This window comes from Rhipicephalus microplus, chromosome X, assembly GCF_043290135.1.
Source record: "Rhipicephalus microplus isolate Deutch F79 chromosome X, USDA_Rmic, whole genome shotgun sequence".
NCBI lineage: Eukaryota > Metazoa > Arthropoda > Arachnida > Ixodida > Ixodidae > Rhipicephalus > Rhipicephalus microplus.
Genome location: NC_134710.1, coordinates 8,828,434 through 8,848,820, shown reverse-complemented (window position 1 = coordinate 8,848,820; position 20,387 = coordinate 8,828,434). Strand labels below are relative to the sequence as shown.

General features: G+C 45.6%; 2 protein-coding genes across 2 annotated transcripts in view; both read left to right on the top strand.

Annotated features, from left to right (window-relative positions):
* LOC142776785 (uncharacterized) overlaps nt 1-18,420 on the top strand; it is a 31,332-nt gene extending 12,912 nt beyond the window's left edge. The window contains exons 2-3 of the mRNA XM_075881142.1: nt 7,793-7,934; nt 18,117-18,420. Coding sequence (XP_075737257.1) covers nt 7,793-7,934; nt 18,117-18,239 — 265 coding nt within the window. The 3' untranslated portion in view covers nt 18,240-18,420. The remainder of the gene's footprint in view (nt 1-7,792; nt 7,935-18,116) is intronic.
* The window catches only part of LOC142776786 (uncharacterized), a 104,954-nt gene that overhangs the window by 52,354 nt on the left and 32,213 nt on the right, over nt 1-20,387 (top strand). The gene's annotated exons all lie outside the window — the stretch shown is intronic.

The window sequence follows — 20,387 nt, the reverse complement described above, 5'->3', positions numbered from 1 at the left end:
ACGACTGGATGTCCTGTCTGTCACGATAATTCTTCGTCCGGCCCTTTGTGATTCACGCGTACTTTGGCCCGGATTTGCCAACACTACTACAGGCCAAAGGTCCATCGGGACGTGAACCATTACTTAAAACGTGTCGCGAATGCCAGCGCTGCAAGGCACCACCTCAGTGCACACCCGCTTTTCCGAAGCCCGTTGCCCTTCCAGCACAACCGTTTCAACAAATTGGCATGGACATGCTCGAACCTTTCACCAAGTCTCATGATGGAATACGCGACATTTTAGTTGCTGATTACAAGACGCGATACTAAGCAACGAAGGCACTACAACTCGACAGCGCCAGTGATATTGCCCATTTTCTCAATCAGAACCCCGTCCTGGGTTGTGCAGTACCAGCAGTTGTCATAACTGATCGTCGAACAGGTCTTACCGAACGGATGATACAAGGCGTCATGCAGCTTAGCGGAACCGTTTATCGAAAAACTACTGCATACCATTCACAAAGGAATAGCTTTACAGAGAAACTCAAGAAGACGGCCGTCAACAAGCTATTCTTTCACGTTTATCAAGACCACAAAAACTGGGGCTGACATTCTTCCCTACGCACGTTCGCTTATAACACCGCCGTGCAAGAAACTACTGCGTTCACACCTTACGGGTTACTTCGCCGAAGAGAGATAAACAGCGCTGGATGCCATGCTCTTATCCGGAAGGCATCGTATACCAGTGTTGTTATGAACTCGCTACGGGACGGGCAGTGCTCTCTCGCCCCCCTTTCTGGTGTTCCTCCAAGAGAAAGTGACGCGGCCGTCACGGAAACCAGAAGTGTCCATCAGACACGCCGGACGCGTCTCTCGAAGACGCTGCGCGCGCCCAACAGTGGGCGGTGCTCTCCTCCTCGAGCGTCTCGGCACCTATAAAAGGCCGTCGCATCAAGTTTCGGGGGTTCCCTCGTCCACGTTATGTACATACGTTGTAAATATACACGCTTTTTTTCCTTCTGGCGGCATTTTGCCTTGCCACTGTCTGGATCCTTCCTGCCCAATCCGTTGGCTCTTTCGACACGCTACCCAAGAAACCTGTGGGGCCCTATTTTCTTCGTAACAACTGGTAGCAGCGGTGCGATGGCTGTGGGCCTTGCAACTTGAACATGCTGAAACCTGGGCACACAACAGAACCTATGACTGCATTGACGTGAGTGTCAGATTTTTTTCCCTCAAGATTTACCGAGCTTTTAAAGGTAGACTTGAAGCTTGAAACTGGTAGGTTATCGTTATCAAATTTTAGCGTTTTTTGTGTAATTTTTCTTAGTGATATTGATGGAGAATAGATAGGAAGAAGAGTTTGATGTCTGAGCTTGTGGTTATGGACCTCAATTCACTACGCAAACCTGATGTGTTTTGCTTTGTGCGGAATTAACGGAGGACGTGGAGAACGCCGCACGGAAGCCGCACATCATTCAGGCATTACTTGCCTTATGATTATATGACTGAGAGCTTCGCCATTCTTGGTAAATAATTAAGGAGCTCCATGCAAACGAGGAAATGCGCTGAGCTGAAGCTAAAAAGCGTCAGGCAAATGATAAAAAATGGCATGCTGAGGAAAAAGGAAAGCATGCTGATGAAATAAAAGGACTATTGCTTCTTTCCGAATTAAAGCGGCTTGAGCTCCAGACTGTGCTGAGGAGGCATGTGATTGTGCAATGTACAAAAGCGAAGCCACTAGTGATGACGCGAGTGCTAGGTTTACAGAACGCGCGCGTGAGTTAGATCGTAATGACAGCGTTCCTGGGCAGTGTGAGGTAAGAGACACCACTAGCCTGGCTGGAAATCAGAAGGATTTAATTCCTCAGCGCACGGCAGATGTGGTATTTCCAGCTCAACAGGAAAAGAGTGCAGACGCACTCGTCAAAGCACCGAGTACAAAGTCGGAGGTAGAGTTTCTCCGGAAGAACTCCATTGAAATAACACGCTAATGCCTCTCGGTTAGCGTGGGTGAATGTCAGGCAGAAACTTTTGAGCTTGTAGCTGCCGATCCAGGTATGTCACTCGTTACTACGATGAACTCCATAAGCATGACCGAAGACGAAAGACACAGACAATGATACAGAGGTACAGAGAGAGGAATCGAATTCTCGATTTGAGGCAGAGAAAGGCGTTTGGATGCAGGCCAATGTCGTTCTGATGCTCCTGCCTTCATGCGTTTGGAAACAAGTTTTTTCGGATAGAGCCCCGTCAATGCTGCGCCGTGGAGGGTGATTCCGTTATGCATCCAAGGGATTTGAGAAGCGCGTGCCAACGATCTAAGTTACAAAGTGTCTTTGTGTATCGGATCGAGCCAGGTGGTAAAGAAGTCCCTCCGTCTGGTATGGGACGCGATTGCTTGAGTAGGGTGCGAATTCTTCTTCCTTTCCCTTGCCAACTTTACTGAATCTTGTACAATGAGCCTGGCAGGTTTTAGGGGGTAGTGTTTGGCGCTCGCGGGTTTCACTAGCATGACGCATCTGCAGAGGGCGAGCCCGGATGTCAGAGCTGAGTCCACGACGTCTAGACATGTCCGATGTTATGCGTCATCAGCTGTTCCTGGCATTTGCAAGAGTGGACACTTAGGCCTCCTAAACAGTGACCCTCTGGACAGTATCTGCAGATCCTTGTCCATTAGTTCATCGTCAGCCCAGCAGAGCTGCTGTCATGAACTCGCTATGCACTGGGCAGTGCTCTCTCAACCCCCTTGCTGGTGTTTCTCTAAGAGCCACTGACGCGTCTTTCACGGACACCGGAGGCGTTCGTCAAAGACGCTGGACGCGTTTCTCAGAGACGCTGTGCACGCCCAACAACGGGTGGTGCCCTCCTTATCGAGGGTCTTGGTGCCTATAAAATGCGAGTGCATCAAGTGTCGGAAGCTTCCTCGTTTACGTTATGTACATATGTTGTAAATATTGCTGCGTGCCAGTGCATGGAGACGAAGAAGCAAAGCATATAGACTGGCGCGAGCAAATCTCTGTGGCTGGCGCTGATCGCTTAACCGGCTGAAAATACATCTGTGACTACCCCCCTGAGTCGGTCTACTTCACGTAACATATTTGGTGAAGTTGTGCGATCCCCGTCCTCGCCACGGAATTCCGAAGCCGACGCTCACTCGCGGCTTTCAACATGACCACTCGAGACTCGGCTACATCCTCCCCGGTTGCCCGCTCTTCTGCCCGGCCTGTCAACCCAGCTCCTACAACAACTTTCGTGACGCTTCCCGCCCTCAAAGACCCTGACGTGTTCTCGAGGATTCTGACATTGGCTACGCCTCTACGAACGCGTCAGCGCCACTTACAGGTAGGACCCCCCACATATGCTTGCGAACGTCATCTTTTATCTCGATGGAACCCCTCGTGTTTTGTTTAACAACCACGAGCATGACATTACAAGCTTGTACAGCTTCAAGGAAAAGATCTGTGAGCTTTTTAGCAACACCTTTTGTCGTCACGAAGCTGTGAAGAATGAGTCGTCGACTTACGCATAATCTTCGACGGAGTCCTACATCAGTTACATTCAGGCCGTCTTCTCACTATGCCGCCAAGCTGACGAAAACATGTCGGAGCTTGAAAAAGTTGCGCATATTCTAAAGGGTATCGCCGACGATGTTTTCAACCTGTTGGTATTCAACAATGTGTCATCTGTTGATGCAATTATTCGAGAATGCCGCCAGTTCCAACAAGGTAAAAGCAGGCGCATCTCCCATCAGTTCCAGCGCCTTCCGAACACCGCTGCGACATCCTCGTGTCTCGACACATATCATCCACCAGACACCTGTGACAACTTGACGCGACTCGTCAGGCGAGAGCTTGAAGTGGCTGCTCCAGCTAAGGTGGGACCTACGTGCCCTAACCCCTCTCCTCCAATTACGTAGCCCATCATTCAAGCAGTCGTCCAGCAGGAAATCACCAGCTTGGGAATTCACTCTATTTCATCACCTCCCCGCCCCGACTTCCAGCCCCAATTCACGCCTGCACGTCCCTTCCCGACCAGCTCTCTTTCTCAACGTTCTGTAATCCATCCGCATGGCGAACACACTATGACAAGCCGATCTGCTTCTCGTGTCACCAAATCGGGCACAATGCTTGCCATTGCAGAAGTCGCTGGGTTCCTCCTGCACAAGCCCTTCCACGTCCCTGCACGTCCCTGCACGTCCCTTCGACGCGCGTTCTGCCTATCGCCATGAGGCCAGCCGTGACCATTTTGCCCAGGAACCTGCTACTGAAGACAGCTACTCCATCTCTCTATTCCCCCATCGTCGCCAGTCTCGTTCTCCACAGCCCCGTCGACAGTCTTTCACCACCTTCCCACGAGTTTTTTCGATGGAAAACCAAGTATTGCAGCTTCCGGAGGTGGCGCTGCATCACTCGGACTGACGGATGTACCTACAAGGATTAGAGGCCAAATTAGAGGGAAGTGGACTGGGCTTCAACCTCTCTTTCGTGAAACAAGGAAAACTCATTGAACAGGCACTACCAGCATTGATGTACGCAGATGATGTAGTGCTAATGGCCTACAACAAGGAAGATTTGCAGAGATTGGTGGACATCTGCGGTAATGAGGGAGATAGGTTAGATTTCAGATTCAGAAAGGAAAAATCAGCAGTCATGGTTTTTATGACAATGAAGGTAGTGAGCTTAGAATACAGGAGGTCACGCTAGAGATAACAGATAAATACAAATATCTGGGCGTATGGATAAGCAATGGGGCCGTCTACCTAAGGGAACACGAAACATACGTGACGACTAAAGGTAACAGGAATGCAGCGGTAATGAAAAACAGGGCACTGTGGAATTACAGTAGATATGATGTTGTGGGAGGAATATAGAAAGGGGTCATGGTTCCTGGTCTGACGTTCGGCAATGCGGTCTTGTGCATGAGATCAGAAGTTCAAGCAAGATTAGAAATTAAGCAACGTGAAATAGGTAGGCTTCCCTTAGGAGCTCACGGGAATACACCAAAGCAGGGAGTACAAAGTGATATGGGATGGACATCATTTGAGGGCAGGGAAGCTAGCAGCAAGATAAAATTTGAGAAGCGATTGAGAAATTCGGGGAAGGAGCGTTCCGCTAGGAAGGTATTCAGCTACTTGTACATGAAGAATGTCGATACAAAATGGAGGAAGCGAACCAGAAAAATGACTGCTAAATACTTAGAAAACAGCAGGGGGCCAAACCAAAAAGCATTATCGGTTAAGAGGTGAAGGAAGCTGAGACCGATATGTGGAGAATCGGCATGATTAAGAAGTCCGCACTAGAGATCTATCGAACTTTTAAGCAGGAAATTGCCAAGAAAAAGATCTATGATAATACTCGGGGTAGTTCTCTACTGTTTGAGGCCAGGACGGTAGTATTGCGAACCAAGACATATCGGGCCAAATACGAAGGGGTAGACGCGGTATACAGTGCGTGTGGAGAGGAAAAAGAAACTGCTGAACACTTGAAATTGGTTTGTAAAGTACTTCATCCTATAGTTCAGGATGATAGCGCAGAGATTTTCAAAGCACTGGGGTTTAGGGACAGGGAGGGCAAAATAGACTTTAAGCGGGTAGAATTAACTAAAAGGAGGTCATCTGATTGGTGGCTAAAGTCAAGGCACGAGTGAAACTTAACTCCTTCACTGCAAAGTACGAATCCTCAACCTAACTATTTAAAGGAAAAAATATATATATCAATCTAGTTTTTCGTTCATTAAGTATTACGGCTTGGTGGCGCTAGCCACCGCCCGATCTAAAGGGCACAGCCATATCCATCCATTCATTCATCCATCCATCCATCCATCGACGGAAAACCCTCTCTTGACGATACGGACAAAACGTAACCTTATAGCCGTACAAGTAGATAGCGTACATGTCACTGATCTTGCCGACACTGGCACTCAACTTTCCGTGATGACGAGTTATTTTCGCCGCAAGCTGAAGAAGGATCTCACACCTACGACCACTCAGTTCGTCCGTGTTGTGGATGGCGGAATAGTATCTATCGTTGGAATGTGCTCCGCTCATGTAAGCATTGCGGATCGACACACAGTTGTTTTCTTCACCATCTTTTATAAATGACCCCACGACATAATCTTAGGCCTCGACTTCCTGTCCGCGCATTCTGCCCTCATAGACTGATCGACCTGTACACTCCGTCTACACTTGCCCGCATCCGAATCTCTTGCACAACGGCCGAGTCGCCAATGCACAACGGGACATGCGCGCCTCCCTCCACAGACACTGACGTACGTAGAGCTCGTCTCAATACCACCAGTTCCCGACGGTGACAATGTTTTGACCCCCATCACCGATGTCCTCATAAATCGTGGCATTACATTGCCGCACTCCATTCTGTCCATCGCAGAAAATCCCACGTGTCTTCCAGTTGTCAACTTTAGCTTGACGCTTCAAGTGCTGTCACAAGGGATCTCTTTGGCGTTGCTCTGCACCTTAGAAGACAATGCGGTAGATGTCTTCACGATGGCCACTCCTTCTGACCCCAAAACTCAAAATCAATCTGACACTTGCTTCGAACGCGTATTACGTCGATGATCGCTTCCAACTTGACGCCGCAGATGACTGACGAGCTCCGCCGGGTTCTGCTGTCCTACATCGAAGTTTTTGAACTCAGTGGCCGTCCATTGGGGAAAACTACTGATATGACCCACCGCATAAACACTGGTAATGAGCTTCCTATTCATAGGCGTCCATATCGGGTGTTGGTGGCCGAGCATCACACTATCCAAAGTGAGGTCGACAAATGGCTCGCCAAGGACATCATTCAGCCATCCTAAAGCCCTTGGGCTTCTCCTGTAGTGCTAGTCCGCCAGTAAGACGGTGCATGTGGTTTCTGCGTTGATTATCGGCACCTCAACAAAATTACCAAAAAATACGTGTACTCTGTACCACGAATTGATGATGCTCTTGATTGCCTCTATGGGTCCCACTATTTTTCCTCTATAGATTTAGTTCCGTCTACTGACAGATAGAGGTAGATGTAATGGACAGTGAAAAGACGGCATTCATCACTTCCGATGGTCTATATCTGTTCAAGTTCATGCTCTTCGTCCTTTGTAACGCCCCAGCCACCTTCGAACGAATGATTGACTCCTTATGTTTCCTTTTAATAGCAGCTTTGTAAAAGGCAGCAGCATTTCGCAGCTTTGAACGGCGAAAAATGAGGAAACACTGCATGGGCGAGCTAAAGAAAGAGGCGGATAAGCCCGAGGTACTGCGACTTGGATGCGCAGTCAACAATTTTTTAATTTTTGAATCCACCATTTCAAGTAACCTTGCGCGCCACCTTGTAGACCATGTGCAATGTGAAATTACAATGTCGAGTAAAGGAAGAATGTTGTTTGTTTCACGTTCCGCCGTGAATGGAACCGCCAGCCTAAATGAATTTAGGTGTGCTAGGAGACTATCGACATTAGACTTCTGGTCACGCAACACACGTACTTTTTATAATTTCGCCCATCCAAACGCATTTCTGTCAAGCATATTTTCTTTTAAAAAATTATACCAGGATTCTGTATTACTTAGCCCACATATTCACAAGAAAGTCATACTAAGACAACAACAAATATTGTCAAATGTTTGCCGTCTAAATGTGTATTCCTCTTTTAGGAAAAAAAGCAAATTAAAGAATGTGCGCAATACATAGATTTCCGAACGCCTATAAAGTTATTATTTGAATGGCCATTCATCGCAGTCCTACATATTGCATATTATGCTTGACGGAGCTCTATTGGATGCATGCGTTTGTGCACTGAAATTGCTCGCTGTGCAGGCACCCCCTCTCGAAGGGCGAGTCGACGGCTGACAACGGTGACCGCAAGGTGCCTCTGCCGAACCCGGAGCTGGTAGCCGGCCAAGATCCCAGCGTGGCTGGCTCCATCATGAACATAATCCAAAATGTGAAAAAGATCGAGGTCAGGAATCTCCATCGAATGTCTCACGCATGTCGTAATTATTCCCTGCAACTAAAGTCAAGAGAAAGTTGACAGGACCATGCCTATTTCGACGATCGATAAGTCGATAAGTGCCTTCAAAATGTCGTGACTTGAAACTATGTTCATTCCGCCAAAGCTTCACCAATCCGTTCGTTCTGCCGAAGTTTGTTGGACGAGTTCAGCGAAAGCATTTTAGTTAGTCAAAAGAAACAGACCCAAACCTTCTCTCTCAGCGCCCGCGCCACGAAATATTTACACTGAAACGAGACAGCACGAGACCCATTCGAACGCACCACCTCTGCCGCCGAACACAAGTATTAGGATAATGATAAAGGCTGAAACGAGTCACCTATATAGAACAAAAACAATTACAAAATACTGGTGACTCAGTCCTCGAGAAGACAACCTATTGTAAACAGCAGTTTTTTTTTTCATTAAAATTGAGCAGTCTCTAAAGAAGTATAGCCTTCAGTTATGACAATAGTATATTGAACTTAAGGTTGGCCCTTGAATGGAACAGCAATAGCGCAGCCCCATCGGGTTGTAAGACAGATGTCCACTACCAGCGCTCAAATTTTTCGCTCTTTGTGAGAGTTTCTTGAACTTTGGAGCTTCTTGTGCAGGGCCTCATCCATCGAGGGGTGCCACGTCGGCGGAATAAACTTGCTCAGGTCACGATGCGTGCTGGCGCCGCCCGGGGGGAGGGAGGGGTGCGATGTTTTTTGTTTTTTTTTTGTCTGTGAGTGGTGCAGTGCAGAATATTCAGATGAACGAAAAAAGAATGATCGAAATTTGGGTAATAACGGAACTTATTAGCCTTCAATCCTCAGCAGACAACGAGAAAAAAGTCTTCTTTAGAGTATCGCTTTGTCACTCTGCCACTAACTTTTAAAAAGCCGGTTCCAATCACCGCGAGCGTTGCTTTGGGGTGGCTCAATTCACCCAAGAAAAATTGGCCCCGTATTTCATGTTACACTGCAAATGTCGTCGAAAGACGATACTCTTGCATCTGGAGAGAGCGAACAAAACGTTCATTTGATGTCCTGTACAAGAAAATTTGGGAATTGTTTGCCAGAGGCGTGACGTTAGTGCCTCGAGCATGCAGCGGAGGCGAACGACTACATCAAGTCACGCCCCACGTGAGACAAGAGCGCCATCTGGCAGTTAGCTAGGAAAACGAAGCGCGCGCGCCCTACGCGCCCGTCTCGGTGGTCATAAGGTGTACAACGCGAGGCGACACGTAGGTGCCACCGCCGTGTCGTCTCGGCAAAGCGTTGGAAATACTTGCCTTTTCGTGCAAGCGTTGCCTACTCGCCGAACGTGATAAACGCTACGGTCCTTATAATTACTTATGTATGCCTTTTCTAGTTAGAAACACATACAGAATATTGAAGTGTTTTTATGGTGTCTCAGATATGCACAATAATTGCTTTTTAATTGACAATCGCACAAGTATGAACGCTGAATCTTAAGCAATATTAGTGGGTGCTGCGGATGGGGTCGGCCGTTTGGAGTACCGCTTCGCCACTTTGATGCCGTTTAAGGTACCAATTAGGGCAGACAAACAGGCATATTTACTTAGAGGCCGACCAAAATTTTTGCGTCCAAGGTTCCCAAGAAAAACTATCGGCTTTAAAAAACTGTGAGTGTGACATCCGTTTCCCGCACGCCACCGTCGATGCGATTGGCTCACTCACATCACGTGACTTCGCAACGCCATATTCCTTCCAAGCGCTGTCGGTGCACGCACGTTGAACGCGCAGCGCGGCCATGATTTTCGCATAAGCACCGTTTCTAGAAGTATTTCTGCGGTTTTTTAACCTGCCATGCATATGCGAGGAAGTATAGCTTAGAAGAAACTGAATGGGACCTGATAATCTCGTTTATTTTCGCAATCCGTGCAGAGAAGATGCCGAAGAACTGCTTTCTACATGACTGCAGAGAATTCATCTCAGAGAATTCGCTCTCCCCGCCACGGTGGTTCAGTGGCTAAGGTACTCGGCTACTGAACCACAGGTCGCGGGATCGAATCCCGGCTGCGGCGATTGCATTTTCGATGGAGGCGAAAACGCCATGAGCCTCTGTGCTCAAATTTCGGTGCACATCAAAGAACGCCAGGTGGTCGAAATTTCCGGAGTCCTCCACTGCAGTGTCCGTCATAATGAAATGGTGGTTATGGGACGTTAAACCGCACATATCAATAAAACCAGAGAATTTGCTCCCTCCAAGAACACTGGTTTCTGAAGGAATCTACGAGAAGTTCGCTGGAAATAAACTCGTGTGACAGAATATTTGGACTCGCTCGGTGGATGTCGTGCCGATCGGTTGTGCCCCTGCGATCTCCGAGGAGAGCACAGCTGTGGCCGACTGGCTCACCCTACGCCATTTCCTGCCACCGACAAGAGCTCTCGCGGAGTGGTTCCCCGTCCTAGGGCTCCTGCGACCGTGTCCATCTTTGGTATATTCTCCTAGCTTTTTGGTGTCGCTATCCCTGCGCCATGCTTTCTCCGTCCCCGTCTCTATCTGTATACCTTTAATCCTATCTTTTTAATCCCTTCATACCCCAATCCCTCGTGAGCTACCGCTGAGGTGTCGCACACTGATGCAGACAGTTACGGGGCTCACTTTTCTTTTCTTTTTGAGAATCACATAAAAAAAGAAAAAGTATTTCACCTTATGCGACTTCTCTGCTCAGTGATTCATACAACATACTACAACCTCTTGAATTTGCTCGGCTGATTATATCTGAATATTTTGAACAGACTGCGCATGCATTAGGAGTAAACAGGTCACGCATCACAGAAATATCTAAAAGTAAGTAAAATAACTCTTTATGGGCAGACCTTGAAGGCCATTGTGGCGTGATCATTTGCTGTGTCGCAAAACACAAGCGTGACTGATAGATTCCACATGAAACTTGTTCATACAAAACGCTATCAGGAGATGTTATTAGGCGAATTTATTGCAAAAACGAGGATGCTAACACGCTGTATTCCACCGAGTGTACCTTTACAATACAGTTGATGTTCACAATGAAAACAGGTATCTTTTACATTTCCAGTCAGTTACACTCGTGGTTCTGCCGGTTCGAACAGCTTCATGTATATATATATATATATATATATATATATATATATATAGAACGTGCATTTCGCGCTGCTTTCTTTTTCGTCCTAATTAACCTTGTAAAGACTTCCATTGTACTCCAAGTGCTCAGATAAACAGGAAAGACTGTTTTCCATTAGCAATTATTGCCGAGATTATTGGTTAGCGAGATTACCAGTACCTAATTGAGATAATGTGATTTTTTACCATACGCTTAGAAAAATATTTCGGCTTCGCTATTTTTGAGCAAAAATGTAAAAAGTACTGTGTGAAGAAAACCTTAATATGCGCGCATGACGCAAAAAAAGTAGAAACTGAACCGAACTTTCAACGGCTTATGCCCTTCCAACTTGAACAAAAAAAAACATATATGCCGTGGAGCACAGCAAAATCTCAAGAACACGCCTCTTCTCGTGTCATTTAGGTGTTTTCCGTTCATTTCTAACCGCCTACTTTTTTTACGAATCGGTTAGGAAATAACAACACATTACAAATGTGTCGCCGTTTCCTGAACATTTACTGCACATTCAGCAGACGGCAATGTTAACTCAAACACGCAATATTCACTCAGTGTAGAAATAAACGGTTTCTTGCGTGAAGTGCCTGTACCGAGCGAACACCTTCGTACTAAGCGAACGCACCCGTGGCACGAAACGAAATTGATGAAGTAACGATGGCCGTGAAGAGAGTTTGGGAGTAGACGGAGATACTCGCCACAAATTAGATTCACAATTACGTGGCTTGCGGCGCAGTTCATTCGTAATCATCGATAACTCAAAATCGCTTCTATAGCAACCTATTGAAGAATTAAACCCACATAGTACAGTTCAGGCGAGCGTAACACGACATCGGACGGAAAGATTAGTCTCCTCTCCACTCACAATAGCAACGAACGGAAAGCCTCAAAAAAATTAGCTGTCACCGCTTAATGTTGCCCGCGTGCAGCCTACCTTTTTGGTACTGTTATTCACGGGACCATAGCGGTATACCATGGAATTATTAAACGTGAAGCAGTTTATGCTTGAGCTTAATCCGGTGCGCTATTCTTACTGTGCATACGCAACAGCTGGGCCGAACAATGTCAGAACGCGCTCACGCACTAGCGCTAAGACGCTCTGGCATCTCCCTCTTATACTCCTTCAGCAGTATTCTGTTGATGGCGTCGGGGAACCAGATTCTGCAACCGCGCGATGAACAAATATGCTCCCGCGTGTCGTTGCGATGAATCTGCGTGGCGTGCTTCAACAAGAGTTTGGGACGAATAACAGCAGCAGAAACTACACTGAACTCATGGTGTGCTCCACTTGCAAGGGCGCGTTAACATCGCGCAAGGTATACCCGTGAAGAAACGAACTTAAGCCGATCCATTCGCTACTTCACATGTTACTCATGGTTCCCCTTAATATAGGAGATGGTGTTTTTCTTTTTTTCAGTGACTCTGTTATAGCGCCTATGCTACCACAGGCAAAAGAGTTTAGCACACTTGGTCCTTGCGCCGCTTCCACTGCCATTCGGCGAGCGCCATCGCGTGAGGCAAAATGACGTCAGAGATTTAATATTTGCGTGGCGAAGCCAACTTTACAGACGCGACGGCTCCGCTGTTGCACCAACATGTTTCCGTCAGTTCCATCGCCAATGCTTTTTCGAACTTTGAAGCAGCTGCCAATGATGGTTTGGGGCAAATTTAACTTTTTTAGTAATCGCCAGCGTGACTGTACGCACAACAGTCTTCTGACCCCGGATTAGAACGGTCCCGCCATTCGTTCGTGAAATTTCTTTAAAGGCCCTTAAATGCATAGTTCGCGCTTTGTGGCAACGCCAGAAAAGCTTGTGAGCACGCAGTAAAGAATTGCAATATTTTCTGGACAACATGTGCAAGCGAGCTTTTTAGCTATTAGATCGTAGCGTGCTTGAGAAAGCTGTGGGAGTGAAACAGCCTCCACTGCAGTATTATTTGAGCGTGGGACTCGACAAACGGATACACTTTTGCCCAAAGCCTACGGCCATATACAGCTTCTCTAAGTGCAGTTCACCTCCGGTTCACTTTGGGCACACTTCAATTGCTTAATTAAACTTTAGTTAACTCCGCTAGTCCACCTAAAGAAACTTGCGATTCGCTTTAATGCTCACTTAGATCACTTAGCTCACAATCATGTTGTTGCACGTATAAGCTCCGCTTCATGCCCCGCGCTGCACCCGGAATCAACCGAACGCTGCAACATTGCCGTTGCACGCGTCATTCTACCCGCAGACGCGATGCTGTAGAACACCTGCGCTGTTTGAGTGCAATCTGACTCAGCGCAGGCGAATGCAAATAAGGCAGGCCACCAACGCGGGAGACGCCACGTCGCTTTCTGCGTGGCCGACGAGTATATTCACTGCGCAGCCGTTGAACATAATTTGGCAGACCTATGCCCACTTTTCTCCCGTAGGGAGCATAGTAACTCTCGTGGTGGCGTTGTCTAGTGCTCCTGGCGTTGTTCCACCGTTGCTTTGAAATTTTTATAATCGAAAACAGAAATGCTTTTGTGTCTGGTGAAGAATAAAATGTGTTTTTATCATTTTCAGCACACCGTAGCGTTGGCCTATTTGTGACCACATGGATATAACGTGTGACCAATGGCGTCAAAGCAATCAAAACGAACGACCAATCTCGTCACTCGCACTTCATGACGCGGCGTTTCTCCGATCACAGAAATAGCCAATGTGTGTCGCTGTAGTCTGAGAACAATGTAGTTTCTCCGCAGAAATAAAATTATAACCACTTATTTATTGGCGTTCCCGCTCGCTCCACGATATCGGTGTGATCCACCATTCGAGAAGCAGTGATATCTGCGCGCGTAACTCAGGTCGCAGGGCCCTTTATTAATGGAATACTTACCTAACGCTTTAAAGGACTTTTAGCATTGCTTTGGGCGAACACACACGCATCATCTGGACACCATCGACCGCCTATATAGCCCATAACATAATTAGGCAAACTTCGTTGCTCAAACAATTTAGTTAGCGAAGTTTTCGATCACCTCAGGCAGGATTTACTTAATTTTAAAAACGTGTATCACATTTGTGCACTCGCGGTGTCGAAAATAGTTTTGTGTCCCTCTTTTGTGACACATTTAGAGGAAATGTGCCTGTACCTATTCACAATTGCTGCGTTTTTCTAGAAACAAAACACCATTTTTATATTGTGTGACCTTTTTCTCGGATCCATTTGGGATAACAAACTTTTCCCGTGTGTCTATTAGTGGCAAATACATATTGGGAAGCAGAATCATTAGTTTATCAAGGTACATTTTTATGATGAAAAAAAAAACAATCATACCTGGCAATTTTCATACGCCGAAAAATATAAAATAAACATAACTAATCTATTGCTTGTCATACGCTCATAATTTCAGTAACACTTCTGTGAAGAGTTTCTTGCTATTTTGGTGCAGTGCTTAAAAAAGATAACTTCAAGTACCATATGTCAAAAAATTTTAAACTAAAGTAAACAATGAAGTAAACAACAATCGACACAATTTAAGCTAATTTTGAGCCCCAATACGAGCCGCGCGTTTTCATTAGAATTACCTTGCAGATTTTCTAGCCGTAAACTTTGTTGCCACTTCTGTATAGCCAAGGTGAAAAAAAAACAGCACGAAAAACGAAAACCAGACGAAGAGGGTCATAGAAAGTCCCCAATGTCTGTGTCCCTTTTCGTCTGGTCTCTCGTTTTTCCCGCTGTTTCTTTTTCACTATGTCGTACCAAGGCGCCCAAGCAACCACTTTAGCTGTATGGCCAAATCTCGATACTCACTTTGAAAGTATGAGACCTCGCTTTAAAATCAATTTTTCGTGCACGTAAAACACCGCACCTCACGACGACGTGCAAAGCAACGTGGTCTTAATGTGGACAGCTCCCAAAAGTCAAGCAGGATACTTAGTAGAGAAAGCACTTTTTTCACAGACTTGAATGCAACAGATGACGACGCCCTTGACTGCAGTGCATTTTTGGAGGGTCTCACATATAGGGTTTTAAATTCTATGGTAATGTGAATCTGGCTCGCGTAGCCAGCCTTGTTTACATAAAAACTATGCAGAGTACTCGGCGCTCTCTGAAGTCGAAATGGTAGTCTGGTGTTAGAGAACTTCCTCCTGATGATTAGCATCCTGCCCTCGAGTAAACGACGTTTCCTGGCATGATAAGTGGGTCGTTAGCTACGTATTGCATCAGAAAGAAATGAGATATCACAATTGTCTATCAGTTACTTTGATTCCTTTGCGACCGTTGGAAGGAAGACATCGGAGCGTGCGTACGTCCTCGTTATTGCGCTCGTGCTTGACGAATTCGAACGCTTTCGCGGAAAGCGATGCGATGCACTTTGATAGGAACGTGACTTGATGATTAAAGGGTCTTTTTAAGTGCGGCGTGAGGGTACATCCACTTCGTTTCAACTAATGTGCCTTCGCCATCACTTCACAGCCAAGTTTATCGCGTCATGCACTTTCATAAAGCGAAAACCCAAGAACTTGGAAGAGCTTTGCCTCGAAGAGTAAAACGCAACAATGTCCTCCGAGCCTGTTTTCATCACTTTGCCTCTCGGTGGGTGGCACAATTCAGGCATTTCGAGCGTGTTACGTTTACTGTAAGTACATCTGTGGTGTGCCAGGCCTCTTTTTGCGGTTAGCCGCACACGTTGTTGTTCAGAATGATAGGTAATTATAACCTTTTGTTGGGCAGTTCAAACATTTTGAGGCCTGCCATGACATATTATATGTCTCTTGGCACTATAAATCATTCATGTAACAGGATGTGTTTTTTTATTTTTAAGCAATTTGAAGCGTGGCCGTAGCTCCGTGATTGCACACCTGTTTGCCACACACAAGTTCTAGGCCCCCTTAAATAGAAAATACCCCTTTATTAGCATTTGTTTTGAATTTTCACGCACGCATACCACTGTTTTTCTCTCACAAGCAACTATACGTTAAGGACAATACGAGAATTTCTACGAAACGAGCTCTTTAACGCTGTCGCGCTGAAGTTTTTGTAGTTCCCTGCACTGGCTCAGAGCATGCACTAGGTAGCTGTGTGTTGCGCACCAGAGAATCAGTGAAACTGCCTAATCTTGCTATCGGAATGGTGGATTGCCACCATTTAGAACATATATATGATAATTTATAATGCGTCTCTTGAGCAGCATAAACTACCACATGATTGGCTAATAGCGCGAGTCGTACCAGTACACAAAACAGGTGATAAACATAAAGTATAAAAATACAGACTAATATTCATTACATGCGCATGCTGTAAAATACTCGAGCATATATTGTCAAAAAGCATGTTTAGTTTTCTCGAAAGCTCAAACAGGTTATATCCTAACCAGCATGGATTTAAGAGACGTTTATCCACAATCACCCAACTTGCTGAAACAGTGCATGATTTTGCTGAAATAATTAATGAAACAGGTCAAATAGACGGAATTTGCTTAGACTTATCGAAAGCCTTTGATCGCGTTTTCCAGTCGCGTTTAAATTGTAAATACTTGATCTTGGAGTAAACTTAAATATAACTAGGTGGATTGAATTATATTTAGCTGATAGGACAAAATACGGGGAGGTGAAAGTAAAGAAATCGAGAATGTTAAATGTAACGTTTGGTGTTCCCCGTGGATCAGTATTAGGACCTGTTTTATTCCTATGTTATATAAACGATATTACAAGTGTCCTTAGTAGCAAAATCACTGTTCGTCTGCTTGAAGACGATTGCCTAATATATTCTAAAATATCTTCTCATGAAGATTACCAAGAGTTAGCCTCAGCACTGCAATCCATTGCTGGTTGGTGCACACAATGGAAAATGAAAATAAACCAAGAGAAAACGGTATACGCCCGCATAACTAGGAAAACAAAAAATGTGTCAGTTTTCAATTACATATTACACGGAAAGCCATTGACACAAGTTACGCACTTCAAGTATTTAGGCATTACGATATCAGATGACTTATCTCGGAAAAAGCATATTACTAACTTATGTAATGCCGCTGAGGTTAAACTCTGGTCACTTAGACGTAAGTTGAAACTTGCTTCCCGCAATGTTAAACTAACTGCATATCTGACTTTGATACGTCCCGCACTAGAATACGGAAGCTTAATATGGGATCCACATACAAAAAGCGAAGCAAAAAAATTGAAAAAATACGGAGGCGTGCAGCAAGGTTTATAATGTCGAAATATAGGTATATAGACTCAGCGACCGAAATGCTGACTCAACTAAAATTGCCCGAGCTTTCATTGTGACGAAAAGTGGCTAAATTAAAATTCATACACTTCATGAAACACAACTACTTTAATTTCAACCCCTACAGATTCATAGAAAACAGAACGTCATGTATTTCACGGGTTGTTACATCTAGCCATGAGGACCAGTTTGTGCCTATCCCTACAAAGGGTGACACCTTCAAATATTCTCTCTTCCCAAAAACGATTGAAGAATGGAACGCCCTACCCCATAGCATAACTCAAATTAATTCCACAGAGGAATTTGAAAAGATGGTAATGGCATATTACTCCTCTAGGTAACCACATCAAGGCGTTGTTACCTCCTCTCTTCTGCCTGGAGATGTTCCCTTTTTTATGTATTTTTCTATAACTGCACGTCACGTTGATAGGAAAATTTTTTACGACGCTGAAGTTTGTGATGTATATGATATAGCCTTCGTAAAGTGTGTTTTAGGAAGTTATGCTACAATTCCAATCGTTGATCACTACTGTGTAAACCTTAATTATTATACCTGTTGGATTGGTCCTCTGTTAAAAACTGCCTGTTGTGTTGTCTTTCTTGACTTCATCTTGTAGTGCTTGTGTCAACAAGTGAAGTGTATTTCTTTACCCCACCCTGTAACGGCCTTTGGCTAACAGTAAAAATAAATAAATAAATAAATAAATAAATAAATAAATAAATAAAAAAATAAATAAATAAATAAATAAATAAATAAATTAATAAATAAATAAATAAATGAAACGCCTCTCTAACATGAAGCATTTTCTTCTTTTCTTTTCTTCCTTTGTGGAAAGGTGAGTGTGGACTACATTGACCGCACAGTGAGCGAAATTCTAGAGCGCATCAAGTTGTACGACCGGGGGACCCCGAACGAAGATCAGGCGGCAAGCGGTGCTGTCCGTCGCAAAAGTCCCTAGGGCCACCTTCCCTACCGAGGACTGCGGCATCGATCACACCTGTGGGCCAGTTTTGAAAACCGAACTACGCCTGCCCTTTAAGAACCATGAGATTCTTTGCTTTTCAACGCTTCAAAAGTTATTGAGCTAAAATTTTCAAGGGCACCAATATATCTGACAATAAAAGCATTTCCAAAAGCAACGTGTCTGGATCATCTACGTCGCCACTCTTAAAATAATTTGTCTATACTGTTCACGCAATCAATTTCTCTCTGCGAAAGGACTACATTTGTCGATAGGCTGTCTAGGAGTTTTGATATTTGTTACCGGGCTCATATCTTACAGCTGAACTCTCGTGGTGAGGCAAGCTACGGAAGCGCTATCGATTGAACGTACTCCATAATGGCCCACTATGTCTCATTTATTTTGCATCAATCCATTATTTTAATATGACGACATATAGCACTTATTTCTTCCTTTGTTACTGTATTATTACCTTTTATAGACCAGCTGGTTCGGTATAAGCATGGCGGTTCATCTGCAGTTACAGCTCAAATTTTAGCAGCGAAGCGTGATGCCATCTTGATTTCCACGCAACTTTTATATACAAATAATTGATGAAAATGTTCCCTGCTCAATACACTTTGTTCAATGGATATCGTACGATGTGCGGCCACAGTTTCCATGTCATTAATTAGACGCAGAACTGCAAAAAAAAAGGACGCAAGTTCCGTAACTACAAAACCTTTGATGCATGAATCTTATAAGGTTCAAAAAAACACAAAAATACAGAATCGACGTTTCAGCGCCCCATATCAAGGTATTCCGCGCCGAAACATCAACTGTTGTTTTGTGTTATTTACGAATGACGACTGTATCTTTTGTTGACCTATGATTTTTTCTCGCAAGACGAACTATGGTCGAACCCTGGACATTATGAATGCTGCCGAACCCTGGACATTATGAAGTCACCACAGCGTAAGTTGCTTCTGCCACGCGCTTGAATAAATATTTAAATGCACTTGCTTCGATAGCCTGCTTCCCGTTACTTGCAATCAAGACGTAACATGCTTGCATAGAACTCCCCACTTTTGGTGCATTCTCTGAGGGCCTTTTTAAGGAGTGGAGCGTTTCGTTGCAATGGGAGTGTGAACAAAAACAATCAACGTTATCATGAACCACCACGTGCTCTATTCTACATCTCAGTCCTCCTGTTCGCTCTGGCAACGCGTACGAAGCTTTATTTCGCAACTCTCATGGTTGAGAGAGGAGCAGAACGAGGCAGAAAGAAAGAAGTTCCTCAGGAGGTTGCGGGCACCCCACGATCCTAACCAGCTGGGCTAAATAGGTGTACTGGCAGAGTGAAGTGGAGCTAGGAGCGAGAAAATGGAGAAAAAATACGCGAAATAGATTCTTTCTTTTGCGAATCATTCGAAAGGCTGCACGTGAACCTATGTGAGCCACACGGATCCGGTTCTCAGAATTCACAGCAAGTTCTCCCAGCGGGTGAAGCCAGTTGAATGAGTTTCTCGCCGTGAAGTACTTTTTAGTGCCACAAGGACTCAGTGCTCAGAGAGAGCAGCACGCGGACGCGGCACGTGAATCCAGCTGCAGGAGCGTATCACGATTTGCGTTTCGCCACCCACAAGGGCCTGGTGCTCAGAGAGAGCGACACGCGCTTGTGGCGGGTGAAACCATCGGCAGGAGCGTATCGCCGTTTACGTTTCGCGTCCCACACGGACCCAGTGCTCACAGAGAGCAGCACCCGCTAGCGGAGGGTGAAGCCACTTCGAAAAGCGTGTCGCCATTTACGTTTCGTGGGCCCTACGGATCCAGATCTCAGACAGAGCAGCACGCGCTTGTGGCGGGTGAAGCGATAGGTAGGAGCGTATCGCCGTTTACGTTTCGCCGGCCACACGGACCCGGTGCTCAGAGAGAGCAGCACACGCTCGATGCGGGTGAAGCCAGTTGCAGAAGCGCATTGCCGTTTATGTTTCGCGGGCCTTACGAACCCAGTGCTCAGAGTGAGTGCCACGCGCTTGTGACGGGTGAAGCCACCAGTAGAAGCGTATCGCCGTTTACGTTTCGCGGGCCCCATGAACCCGCTGGACAGAAAGAGCAGCACGCACCTGCGGTAGGTGAAGCCAGTTGCAGAAGCGTATCACCGTT